Below are 13,015 nucleotides of genomic sequence, written 5' to 3'. Positions count from 1 at the left end.
CAAAAAAAAAAAAAAAAAAAAAAAAAAAAAAAGCTAATACATTACAACTCAATAATAAAAAGACAGCCTACCCTATTAAAACATGGAGAAAGGCTCTAAATAGACATTTCTCCAAGGAAGATATACAAATAGCCAATAAGCACATGAAAAGATACTCAGCATCATTAGTCATTAAGAAAATGTAAATCAAAATCATAATGAGATACCACTTAACACCCACTAGGATGGCTATAATTAAAAAAAAAAAAAAAAAAGGACCTTCCCCCAACCCCCCCACAGTACATTGCTGGTAAGAATGTGAAACAGTGCAGCTACTTTGGAAAATAATTTGATAGTTCCTCACAAGGTTAAACGTAGAGTTAACATATGACACAGCAATTCTATTCCAAGAGAACTGAAAACATATGTTCACACAAAGACTTGTACACAGATGTTCATGGCAGCATTATTCATAATAGCCCCAAAGTAGAAACAACCCAAATGTCTGTCAGCCCCTGAATGGATAAAAAAATGTTGTATATCCATACAACGGAGTGTTCCATAAATCAAGAAATATCGTTAATTCTGTGTACCTAGGGTATTTAAAAATTAGAATTCTACAATAAACATAATTTTCCAATAAAATTGTACAGTGCATGTAAAACAGATCCAATTGAATATCTTTGTTCTCTAGGCTTCAAGATGATAACTGCTAATAAGATGGTTTTTCACAAACACTTCCATTGTATTGCTATTCAAGGATTAATACACTTACTCTCTACCCATCAAGGTTTAGTCAGAAAGACAGAAACCAATTTTGTAAGCTTTTTGAAACAGGATAACCAGCCCAGGGAGCTGTCTGAAAAGGTATTGAGGGGACTGCAGAAGCAAAAAGGGAGCTCAGAGAAAGTCACTTTGGGAAGCGGCTGCTGGCCCTGGGGCTGAGAGAGCAGAGAGAAGCGCTTGAGGTTGTGAGAGCCAAGAGCTCAGACAAGGGACCTCCCACTCCCACCCCCACCTCAGAGGTGCAGCCTATCCTCTGAGAATGGGCTGTCTGCCCAGCTGATGCTGGTTCCTTTGAAGAGGCTAGTCCTGGGAGTCTAGAAAAAAGCTGTAAACTCAAACCAACTGCCAATGCAAGGATGAAGTAGAGTTGCTGAGGACTTGCATATTGGACAGCAATCAAACAGGAACAAATGGTCTTTCCCTCCTCCTGCCTCCCAACCTCCCTTTAATGTTTTCTTTCGGCAGAACCTAGCCAGCTGGCAAAGGAGAGATGTGGTTTGCAGAGTACTAGCCCATCCTACAGCTGGCCGTAGAGGCTGGGTTGTAGCTGAGATACAGGAGCTTAAATATTGGCACGTGGTCCAAACTTATTTTATTCCAAATAGTAGATCATTTAATTTCAGGAAAAAAAATATAATATTGCTTTGCTTATATTCTGATACCAACCCCAGTTGGTGTCTTGAAATTCAGTTCTGGCACTAATGACCCCACAGGTTAAAGGGCATGGTCCACAACAAGACTAGCCTCACTTCAGACCAACTGGCTACCAATCCAGGGGCCACTCACAACCCCCCTTGGGTTCTATAATTCACTACAATGTCTCAGAGGATTCAGGAATGGGCTGTACACACAATAACAGTTTTAGTATCAAGGATACAGCTCAGGAACAGCCAATGAAGACACACACAGGGCAGAGTCTGGGGGGCTCATGAATGCAGTTTCCATGTCCTGTCCTGGAAGGAGAGGATTCCTCTCCATGGAATCATGACTTGTCACCCTCCCGGCATATCAGTGTGTTCACCACCAGGAAGCTGCACTGAGCTTCAGTGTCCAGTGTTTCTATTGGGGTTTCATTACCTAGGCATGGTTGATTTAATCATTAGCTACAGAATTGAACTCAATCTCCAGCCCCTCACCCCCTCCCTGGAGGCAGGGCTAGCTCAAAGCCCCAAACCTCTAATCACGTGGTTCGTCTTTCTAGTGACCAGTCCCCATTCTGAGTCATCTTATCTCTTAGCATAAACTCAGGTGTGAACCCAAGGGGCTCAGGAATAAGAAAGACCCATTGGGAAATTCCAAGGATTTAGAGTCTCCTTCCCAGGAACCAGGGACAAAAACCAATCAAATTCTTTATTACAAAACATCTTACAGGGACTTCCCTGGTGGCGCAGTGGTTAAGAATCCGCCTGCCAGTGCAGGGGACATGGGTTCGAGCCCTGGTCCGGGAAGATCCCACATGCCACGGAGCAACTAAGCCCGTGCGCCACAGCTACTGAGCTTGCGCTCTAGAGCCTGCGAGCCACAACTACTGAGCCCGTGTGCCTAGAGCCCATGCTCTGCAACAAGAGAAGCCACCGCAATGAGAAGCCCGCGCACCGCAACGAAGAGTAGCTCCCACTCGCCACAACTAGAGAAAGCCTGTGTGCAACAACGAAGACCCAGTGCAGTGAAAAATAAATAAATAAATAAATAAGTTTATACTTAAAAAAACAAAACATCTTACAAAATGAGAAGAAAATGTGATATTATTAAATGATGCCCAAATTCATTTGACAACAAAAGTTCTCATTCCAAGATTTAGAAGCATATAAAATAGGAAATCAGTGCTAGAAAAGCCCTGAGAAATAAGCCATTTACCAACATTAATAAGCTAGGTCAATACATTTATAAGTGAGCTTTGTTCCAGAACTTGCTCTTATTTGGAGCTTAGAAACCCATTCTTCTAGAGACGATCTTACCCCATGGTTAGTTTAAAAATTTAATAGTAATAATAATCCAATAGTAATAATTACTGGCATTTATTGAGCTGGAAATTTGCTATATGCTGATGTATTATTCTAGATGCTAGGAAGTAGTAAGGATGATGGAAGGAAATGGTGAACCTGCGTCAGAAGCAACATTACAAGAGATTGTCTTTTTCAGACACCTATGGAACCTTAAAAACATAAGTAGTCATTGCATTCCTGGATAAATACTCTGAGAAAAAATAACCACAGCATTGTAGTGAGAAATAAGAGGAAGAACATATAGGATGATGCTTATCACAGTAGCATCGAACTCCATAAATATTAAGAGAAAAACAAAAAACTCATCCAAGGTGGGACTCAGTCTATAGTACTTAAGTGGATTTACGACTTAGCATAAAATAAGCATGAAAATAGAAAAAGTAATGCATCTGGCCCAAGTACTTAAAGATGGTGAAAAGGTAGGGCTATACTTTAGTGTGTGATCAAGATCCAGGGTAGTAGAGATGAACTGTCCATAGAGCACAGATATGAACCAGGAAAATGTGGCCTGGTGACTTTTTTTTTATTGAAGTGTAGTTGATTTACAATGTCGTGCTAATCTCTGCTGTATAGCAAAGTGACTCAGTTATACACATATAGACATTCTTTTTTTAGATTCTTTTCCATTATGGTTTATCACAGGATATTGAATATAGTTTCCTGTGCTATACATTAGGACCTTCTTATTTATCCATTCTAAATGTAATAGTTTGCATCTGCTGTTGGCTTTTTTAAGTATAATTTAATGAAACAAAGTAAACAAAACCTCATTTAAAAAAATTACAAATCACAAAGAAAGGACTTCAGAATAGTGAGAAAAGAAAAACTAATACAATAATTTTTTTAAGTGTATTCGCACTGCCTAATATCTATGGGTGATTTTATTTATTCATTTGACAATCATTCAATGTCCAGTGTCAAGCACTGTGCTGGGCAGAAAATACAAGGTGAATCACACATGGTGCAGGGAGTGGACAGCCTAGAAGAAAAATATTTGTGTCACAGACTGGAAGCATAATGCAGGCTTTCCTCTGATGTGTGGTTGAATGCATTATGATGTTAAGAAAGATGCATGAAATGATTTATTTAAAGAATTAATGAGATAAAATGTTCTATATAGCTTAATGAAAAATGGAAGTTCAGAGAAACAGAAAAATCATATTATAACATATAGCTATAAATGGAAAACCTCTGCTATCAAATATAGAAATGTTTCATTTATTTTTTCTCTTAGAACATGTGTATTGTATAAAACTGTGATTTTCACACTCTCAGGGGACAGTGGTGAGCCAGTGGGTATGATATTATGTCCTCTTTCAGTGCCTCAGGCTCCTTACCTGTAAATGAGGAAAAAGCCCTTTCTCAGTTAACATGCAAGGCTGGGTTCAAAGATGTGTGCCCCTACCTGCCCCTCATGAGAAGGGTGATTAGGCTTCAACAAAGCTCTTTTCTGAGGCCTTCACCATTTCTAGACGCGTGCGCTAGAGAATAGTCAACCTACTAAAAAGAAGCATTTCTCATTGGAAACGTTGTTCCTGGATTTTCTAACCATTATTTATTCTCACTGGCCAGGTTACCCTTTCCCTACTGCTCCTCCTGTGGATCCATTTGCCAAAATCAAAGTGGATGACTGTGGAAAAACTAAGGGATGCTTTAGGTTGGTAGATCTGCGAGTTGGATAACTTTAAAGCCAAGACTTTGATTTTACTTCTCAAGGTAGTATTTAAATTGCATGCAGTTCACTCTAACCAGGGACCTGTACCCCTCATAACTTCAGCAGAGATGCGGCTTGTTTCTGATGGCCACCCCAGGTTTCAGTCTTCCAAGCCTTGAGCTGTAGCATGCCCGTTGGCCCTAGAACGTTCTTCTCTAGGCCTTCATTTATGACTGTACGCCATTGGCTCAGGTGTCTAACCAGTTGGCTGTAGGAAAAAGAATCACATAACACAGATGTCTCTGCTTATTCAGCAGGGGTGTGGATGGGACAGGCAATAATAGATGTGCCTGAGACCCAGTTCCTTTTCAAATCAATAGTCATGACTTATGGGTAGCTGTATGATACTAACTAGTCATTACGCATTGATTATTGTGTCTAGCTAGTTGTCTCAGATCTAGTGAGTTCCTGCCTGATTATTTGTAGTATGCTGTCAAGACGTGATGGGCTGGAGCTAGAAAACAGTAGTGTAGACAACAGTAGTGGGCCTCCCTTCTAGACAGCTGTGCTTTGTTGGGAAAGCCTCCTTTTCTTTGAATCCTTTATTTCCTAAAACAAATTGTCCTTGAGTAAAGATTTTGATGGCCACTGCACTGAATGTTTTGGTTTTTTTTTTTTTTTTTTTGGTTCAGTGCTCAAGGAGAAACAATTGAACATGGGGGTTTTGAGTTTTCTTTGATTACAAGTGTATTTCTAAGGAATTTTTAAAAATCCAGTGATACGATTATTGGGGAAGATAGCCAGCAAAGAATACTTCTGGTGATTAGGGGATATTTTTGAGAAGCGAAGGCATTTTAGTGCCCTGCTGGCTTCAGGGAGACTTCCTTTCTGGCCCATTCGCCCCTCTTTTAGCTTTCCTCGCCCTTTTCAGGTTTTTCAGCCCAGTTCCTGTGGTCTTGAGCTTACACCTCCTGCCAGCTTCTCAGGGTATCTGCCAGCAGAGCTGCATGTTCCTTGTCTCCCTCCTCCGTCAATACTTGGCAGCCTTGCATCCTGCACTTTTAGATACCTTCCATCTGAGCTTAGATTATCCCACCCATTGCTACAACTTTCTATCGTTTCTGAAAATGGTGTAAAGCAGTGTTCCTGAAACTAGGGCTTGCTGATCCTTAAAGGATCCACAAGTCCTCTGGAAGAAAATTTAAATTCATGTTTTCATTTCAGTGATGCTCCTTAAACAGATTAACAAACGCATAATCTGGTTATCTGGATAACCACCTTACAGTGCTCTATACTTTAGTGTCTGAATTGTATTAGCACCAAGTAGCCCGATAGAGCAAAAGCAAATTTTATGAATAAATGATGCATTCGCGCCCAGTGAATACCAGATGAGGCATTTGTTTGGTGCCTTGTATGTGTAAGTGTTGTGGAGCAATTCAGGTAGATAAAAGTGGAGGGGAGTGGAGTCATGTCTAGTAGTAAGAACATGCTCAAAATAAAGACCCTGCAGAGTCCACTCAGACACACGACATGCAGGTAAGCAGAAAGTCGCTTTCAGTGAAATGACCTCATTTGTCACGTGAATGCTATGAATTTAAAAGTTCCTGGTTTTGCAGTTTAATCTATATTTAATTTGCCCATTTTTGTTAGTTTAATTGAAAATTTGTAAGTGAAAAGGACTGGTAATTATTTAAATTATTAACTCAGAGAATTTTTTTTCTCTAAAAGGGATGCAGAGATAATTCAGTAATAATTAATATTTGAGAAACTCTAATAACACGTAGAGAACCCTGGCTAGGCCTGGAGGCCCAGGTTCAGTCCTGTTCCAGCTTGATTCACTCGGTAAGTTCCTTCCCATCTCTGGACCTCAGTTTGCAGGTAGATAAAGAGGAGCATTCCGTCTCCATGGTCTCTCCTGAGTGAAACTGGGGTTTTGAGATCCCAGGTAGCAAAGATCTAATTTATTTATTAATATTGCTGAGCGTCCTGCCTGACACACAGATGTTCTGTTGATGTATTTTGAGTAAGTGGCTGAGGAAGCAGTAATATCTGTTTTGATATATCCTATAGATATGGCAAACCGGGCTGTAATGCAGAGACCTGTGACTACTTCCTTAGCTACCGGATGATAGGGGCTGATGTGGAATTTGAGCTGAGTGCAGACACAGATGGTTGGGTAGCTGTTGGATTCTCTTCAGACAAGAAAATGGTAAGACACAAAGCATGATAGAAGCTAATTTTTCTCTTTAGTTTGCTGTGCTACTTCAGACTTTAGAGAATGAGCACGGTTGTGTTTCCCTAAGTTATGACGCCACTTCTAAATGGGAGAAGCCGATTTCTGGCATTTAATTTTCTCTTTCAAAGTAAAGCAAGTAAATTGATCAAATCCTTATAACAATTATACTAGTTACGGCTCTCTGATTACAAGTGAAAAGAAATTTCAAGCTAGCTTAAACGGAGATGGAAGGGTTGCTTATGAGAATACAAGGTGTCTCGTGGTACCTGTATTCGTTAGTTATTTCCACAGTACTGCTGCAAGAGAGCCCCCAAAACTACACGGCTGATAACAGGAAGCATTTCTTTCTTGCTCACATGTGTGTGGATTGGCTGGGACTCAGCTGGGCTTGGCTCCAGGCCATGGCCTGGATTCAGGTATTCTCTAATCATTCTGGAACCAGTAGCTACCCAGGCGTGTTTTTCTCATGGCAGAGGCAGAAGCACGAGAGCCATCCAAGCTTATTTCAAACCTGTGTTCACATCACATCTGCTGATAATATTGCATTGCCTGAAGTAATTCACACAGCCAAGCCCAGAATGAAGGGGCAGGGAAATACACTCCCTCTAGCAAGAAGCCTTGTGAAGGTGTATGTACATAATATAACAGCAGGGGAGTGCAAAATTGTGTCCAACGATTCAGTCTTCCACAGTGTGCATGGGCAGGAACACATCCGGTCCTCAGAAAGGACTGTGAACGGGAACAGGCAGGAACCCAGGTAGCTGACCATCCCTCACCTCTGCTTCTGTCTGTGCCTCTGCTGCATTCTCTTTCCTCTGGGGCATCATCATTTGCCATTCACTGTGCCAAGGTGCTTCCCGAATAGCCAGACTTTCTTAGGCCTTTGAACCTTTGCGTGTGCTGCTGCTTCTTCTCTTCACATGGTCTGTTTTGAGGTTCTTCCAATGAGAGGAGGGCAGCTCAGACCAGGGTTATGGCAGCAGGCGTGGTGGAAAGGGCTCAGATTTCAGATATGTTTTGAAGGTAGCGCTGACAGTCTTTGCTGGTGGATTGGACATAGGTTTTATGTGGGCGGTAAGAAGAGACTGGGGGATCAGGCTAAGCAATCAGAGCTCCAGTGAGTTTGTTCTTGGAGAGTCACTAGAAGAATGCACTTCTCAGTCCAGGCTGTAAGACAGTGGGTCCACCTGGTAAGACGGCATGGATACTAATTTATATCACTTATCTCCTACTTTAGGGTCAATAGGAGAAACAGCAGGTGTGTGTCATCCCAGAAGCTGGCTTGCAGTGCAATTGACCATTTCTTGTCCTGGAATGCATTTGCACTCACGATGCAGCTGTTAAGATTAGGGGGCTCAGAGGAGGGAGGTCGAGTGAGGAGCATTCAGATTTTATGTTTGACATTTTGCTATCTAGAGGCCTTTAAAGTATAGGTCTCAAAAAAAAATAAAATATAGGTCTCTCTTTTCTTCTCCTATTACTCCAAGAAGCACAGATTGAAAAGTTTTCCAAACCTGATACACAGGAAAAGCAAAATGGAACCCTTTTTTAATAACCTTTAACTTTTTTTGAAATGATGCATTACTGTTTTCTTCATTAGATTTTATTTTTTAGAGCAGTTTTAGGTTCACAGCAAAATTGAATAGAGGGTACAGAAGATTTCCACATACCCACCCGACACACACGCGCAGAGCCTCCACCATTATCAGCATCCCTCACAGGAGGGTACATTTGTTATAACTGATGAACACCTATAACGTTTTTGGTTTGTTTTTTACGAAAATGTTAAACCTACAGACAAGCTGCAAGGATAGGACCATAAACTCCTGTATATATGTTTCACCTAGATTCACCAAATGGTAACTTTTTTAATTGTGGCAAAACGTACGTAACCTAAAATTTACCATTTTAAAGTATTCAGTTCAGTGGCATCAGTTACATTCATGGTGTGGAACTGTCACCACTATCACTTTTTCTCAAACAGTCACATTTGCCACATACGCTTTATGTCTCTTTACTGCTGCTGCTACTACAACAACTCTGACTGCTGCTACTACTTACTATTTTTATTATTTTCTGGAAACTTTGGAGGTTAAATTGAAGGTATCATGACCCCTTAACCCTAAATATTTAAGTGGGTATCTCCTAAGATCAAAGACATTCTTTTTCATTATATAGTTTATTAATTTCAGGAAGTTTAACATAGATACAATAGTATTATCAAATATACTTGTCCATTTTCAAATTTGCCCTTTGTCCCAATACTGCCCTTTACAGAAATTTTTATTTTATGACTCAGGAGTCTGTCTAGGAACACCATTAGCTGTCATGTATCTTTAGTCTTACTTATTTTGAAATAGTTTCTTATCTTTTCTTTTTTCTTTTCTTTTTGGTCTTTCATGACATTGACCCTTTTGAAGATTACAGGCCAGTTTTTTGGTAGAATGACCTTCCATTCAGGTTTGTCTGATTGTTGGCTTATGATTAGGTTAGTGTCTGTGTTTTCGGCAGGACTGCTGGAGAGCTGGTGATGTATTCTTCTCTAAATGGCTCATTAGGAGGCACTCGATGTCAGCTATGGTGATACAAACTCTGGTCACTTGGTTAAAGATTTTTTTTTTAAGATTTTTTTGATGTGGATCATTTTTAAAGTCTTCATTGAATTTGTTACAATATTGCTTCTGTTTTATGTTTTGGTTTTTTTGGCCGCAAGGCATGTGGGATCTTAGCTCCCGGACCAGGGATCAAACCCGCACCCCCTGCACTGGAAGGCAAAGTCTTAACCACTGGACCGCCAGGGAAGTCCCTGGTTAAAGATTTTTAATGGCTTTTAGAACAATTTTTTGGGGTGGGGCTTCCAATTACAGAGTTAATGGATCGTATATTTCGGAGTGAAATTTCTTTCTAGCAGAAAAGTTTGCCAAAGACACACCTTTGACTTTTTTCTCCATCATCTTTCGTGTTAGGGTGGTGATGATGTCATGGCCTGCGTCCACGATGACAACGGCAGGGTGCGCGTACAGCACTTCTATAACGTAGGCCAGTGGGCAAAGGAGATTCAGAGAAATCCTGCCAGAGATGAGGAAGGAGTTTTTGAGAATAATCGGGTCACCTGCAGATTTAAACGGCCTGTGAATGTTCCCAGAGATGAAACAATTGTTGATCTGCATTTAAGTTGGTATTATCTGTTTGCTTGGGGTCCAGCCATTCAGGGTAAGCTTACATTTTGGTATCTGAATTAAACACCAGACACTGCTGTGCTTGTAGTCCTTATTTACTGGGCGAGAGAGTGATGAGCACTTGCCTAACATAAGAGAGAGAGAGGCGATATGAATGTTCTGCCTTCAGAGTGTTATAATGGACTTACACACATGAACACAGAAATGGACAAGTGATACACATGCATAGTTAGAGCAAGATATACAAGGTAGTATATGATGAGCTCTGTGCTTAATGAAACAGATCATATGTCTGCTGTATATGGTATGTGGACTCTAATTCTCACAATGGTCTCATTTACTCCTCACCACGTTCTCCAGAATTGTAGGAATTACCCTCATTTTAGAGAGATTAAGGAACTTGCTCAAGGCTATATAGCTAATTAATGGAAGAACTGAAATTCAAACCTAGATCTGTCTGACTTCAAAATCAGTGAGTACTCTTAACTCCTATGCTCTAAATAGAAAAATACTGAACAGGAAAGGGCCTCTGGCGACTTCTCTAGAGATTGACACTCACTTTATGACTATTCTGGTGATCATAAATCTACCAAATTATCCTATTGTTTAGCCCATTACTCCTCAAATTTTAATGTGTATGGGGATTGCCTGGCTATATTGTTAAAATGCAGTTTTCAGTAGGTCTAGTGTGGGGCCTGAGATTCTGCATTTCTAACAAGTTGGTCCACTGATGACCTCACTCTGGGCAGCAAGGCTCTTCAGCATTTCCCCAACAGTGACCCAAGCATATCATGAAGCCTTTGAGAGGCTGCTAAAATCAAGTTACACTGTGTCTACAGCATTCCTCCTGGTTCATCAGCCTGATGGCCTGACCAAGGATGGAAGTGAGCTGTTCTCAGTCCCTGTATGAGAACTCATTCTGGGAATTGCATCTTTCTCATCAGCTATCCGTTGCCTAATCTGATCTTTTTTTCCTCTTCAAATTGTTCCCATTGATCGATTGGAGATTTTATACCCTTTTTTTTTTGCCTGTTTCTAGTTGGGAAAACATATGGATGCCTCCAGATTTGTGACACCTTCTCCGTTTGCTTATTTCCCAGGTTACCGACAGTGGACCTACAGTTATACCTTTGAGTACTTTCAGTGCCCTGGGAAATAAACTATGTCTTAGGCTGGAGAAATGAACTCATTTTAAATGATGGGATTTGGAATCTAAAACTCTGGGTTTGAGTTTGGTTCTGCCTCTTGGTAGCTGTATCTAGCTTTTCCCTCAAGAAAGGTATGAATTGGAGGTACATAGTTAAGCCTGGGAATTCATGTAGGTGACCAATGATTGAGGCTAGGGAGGAGAGGTGAATGGGACCAGTTGAGAGAAGAACTCTTGCCAGCCGGAGGAGTTTGGTTTGTGTTAACAGGAGCCAGCACGGACACGGCAGCAGGGGCTTGACATGTCCAGTTGGACACAGCTTCTCTAGCAAATAGTACCTTAAAAAACCCTCACTCTGAGCCCTATTTCCAAGATCTTTGCTCTAAATTCATATGCCTTAGTCTCCTAAATTTCATAGGGGTTAATCCAAAGGTCAGGCCCTTCCTATCAATTTCAGCTTATTAAGCAGCCTTTGCATACAGGTCAAAAAACGTTTCCCATCCAAAGGCTTGTTTGGTATCTTAATCCTCTTACTTTCTGTACCATTCCACACCACTCTGCCAGACAGACATGCAGACATACAGACACACAGCACACCACACCCTCTCTGGTCTGGCCTGGGCAGGCTACCACTTGATATCCCATAGACTTCCATCTGCAAGGGAGTCCATGTGGTCAGGAGCGGTTAATGAGCCATACATAAAAAATATATTTGGAAAAAAAAATAGTAGCTCTTGTTCTTTGAAGTTTAGTTTTTCTGTGGTTTGCATGTATCATTTTAAATCTGTACCTTTTTTCTATTGCCCCTTCCTTTTTATTTCTTTCCTCTTTAAAGGCTCCATCACCCGACACGATATAGACTCACCACCGACTTCAGAGCGTGTTGTCAGTATTTACAAGTATGAGGACATTTTTATGCCATCAGCTGCCTATCAGACCTTCTCCTCTCCATTCTGTCTGCTTCTCATTGTTGCCTTGACCTTCTACTTATTGATGGGAACCCCTTAACCACAGCTGCAAAGCCAACAGATTCAATGCATTATTAGAAAGTCTTTAGTATATTTTTAAAAAATATGCAGTATAATTTTAGCTTCTATTATGTAAAACAAAAAGACTTATATGATTCAGCTTTCTGGAAGAAAGAGCAAGTTTCTTTTCTAAGCGAAGAGGATTGTTTAATAATGACCCCATACTTTGGGAAAGTACTTAAAACTTTTCTAAGCACTCACTTTCAAATATGTTTTCTTATTTGAGCTTCCCAACATCTCTGAGTTGGCTTTGATGAACGTTATTATTGCCATCGTACTGAATGGGATTTGAGACCCAGGAAGGCTCCCTTTTTATGACTCTCGTGCCATGTCGCCTTGGCTACTTGGTCAGATAACACATAGCAAGGTAGAGAAAGCTAGGCATAGAAACCATGTCTCTAAACAACCTTTACTCTTCCAACTACAGCTCAAGAGAGTTACTTGGAGTAATACTAAGGAGAACCTCACTGGATGGCCCAAGTTCACAGCCAGCCTTTTAGGCAGAAGAACTTTCAAATTTTCATAAAGCATGAAGGCATTTGGATACTTACACAGCTAATGAGGAGAATGATGGAGATGATAGTGATATGAAAATGGTTCATATTTATTTGAAGTGTCTTCTGGATTAGTAAGTAGCTAAAAGAACACTTTTTTTTTGCTGCTTGGAAAGGTTAGAAATGGAACTGTGAGTGTTCCTGAAGATGTAAAATTATATTAATGCTAAAAAAAAAATGGGCATTCTTAGAAGTTAGAATTTGGACTCTACTACCACTGTATTTAATAAATTAAGGTGTTCATTTGTGGTTACAGCTAATTCTGTTGTCAGTCACCATATATTGAGTATGATTAAATGTGTATTATAATAGACAAATCATCTTGAATATTCAAGGCATTTTGATAATAAATTAACATTTTTGGAGATTGTGGAGATTTGGAGTAGAAACATTTTAAAGATGACATTTTTTTTTAAATTAGCAAATGCGAAATGACCCATCAAGTG

The 13,015-nt window shown here is 40.3% G+C and overlaps 1 protein-coding gene across 1 annotated transcript in view; it reads left to right on the top strand.

Annotated features, from left to right (window-relative positions):
• Window positions 1-12,144, top strand: part of FRRS1L (ferric chelate reductase 1 like) — a 19,106-nt gene extending 6,962 nt beyond the window's left edge. The window contains exons 2-5 of the mRNA XM_024753693.1: window positions 4,344-4,428; window positions 6,496-6,634; window positions 9,628-9,874; window positions 11,823-12,144. Coding sequence (XP_024609461.1) covers window positions 6,551-6,634; window positions 9,628-9,874; window positions 11,823-11,995 — 504 coding nt within the window. The 5' untranslated portion in view covers window positions 4,344-4,428; window positions 6,496-6,550 and the 3' untranslated portion in view covers window positions 11,996-12,144. The remainder of the gene's footprint in view (window positions 1-4,343; window positions 4,429-6,495; window positions 6,635-9,627; window positions 9,875-11,822) is intronic.
• The last annotated feature ends 871 nt before the right edge of the window (window positions 12,145-13,015 follow it).

This window comes from Neophocaena asiaeorientalis, unplaced genomic scaffold, assembly GCF_003031525.2.
Source record: "Neophocaena asiaeorientalis asiaeorientalis breed wild unplaced genomic scaffold, Neophocaena_asiaeorientalis_V1.1 scaffold342, whole genome shotgun sequence".
Lineage (NCBI taxonomy): Eukaryota > Metazoa > Chordata > Mammalia > Artiodactyla > Phocoenidae > Neophocaena > Neophocaena asiaeorientalis.
Note: the sequence above shows the minus strand (reverse complement) of the source record. Positions and strands in the feature narration are given on the sequence as shown.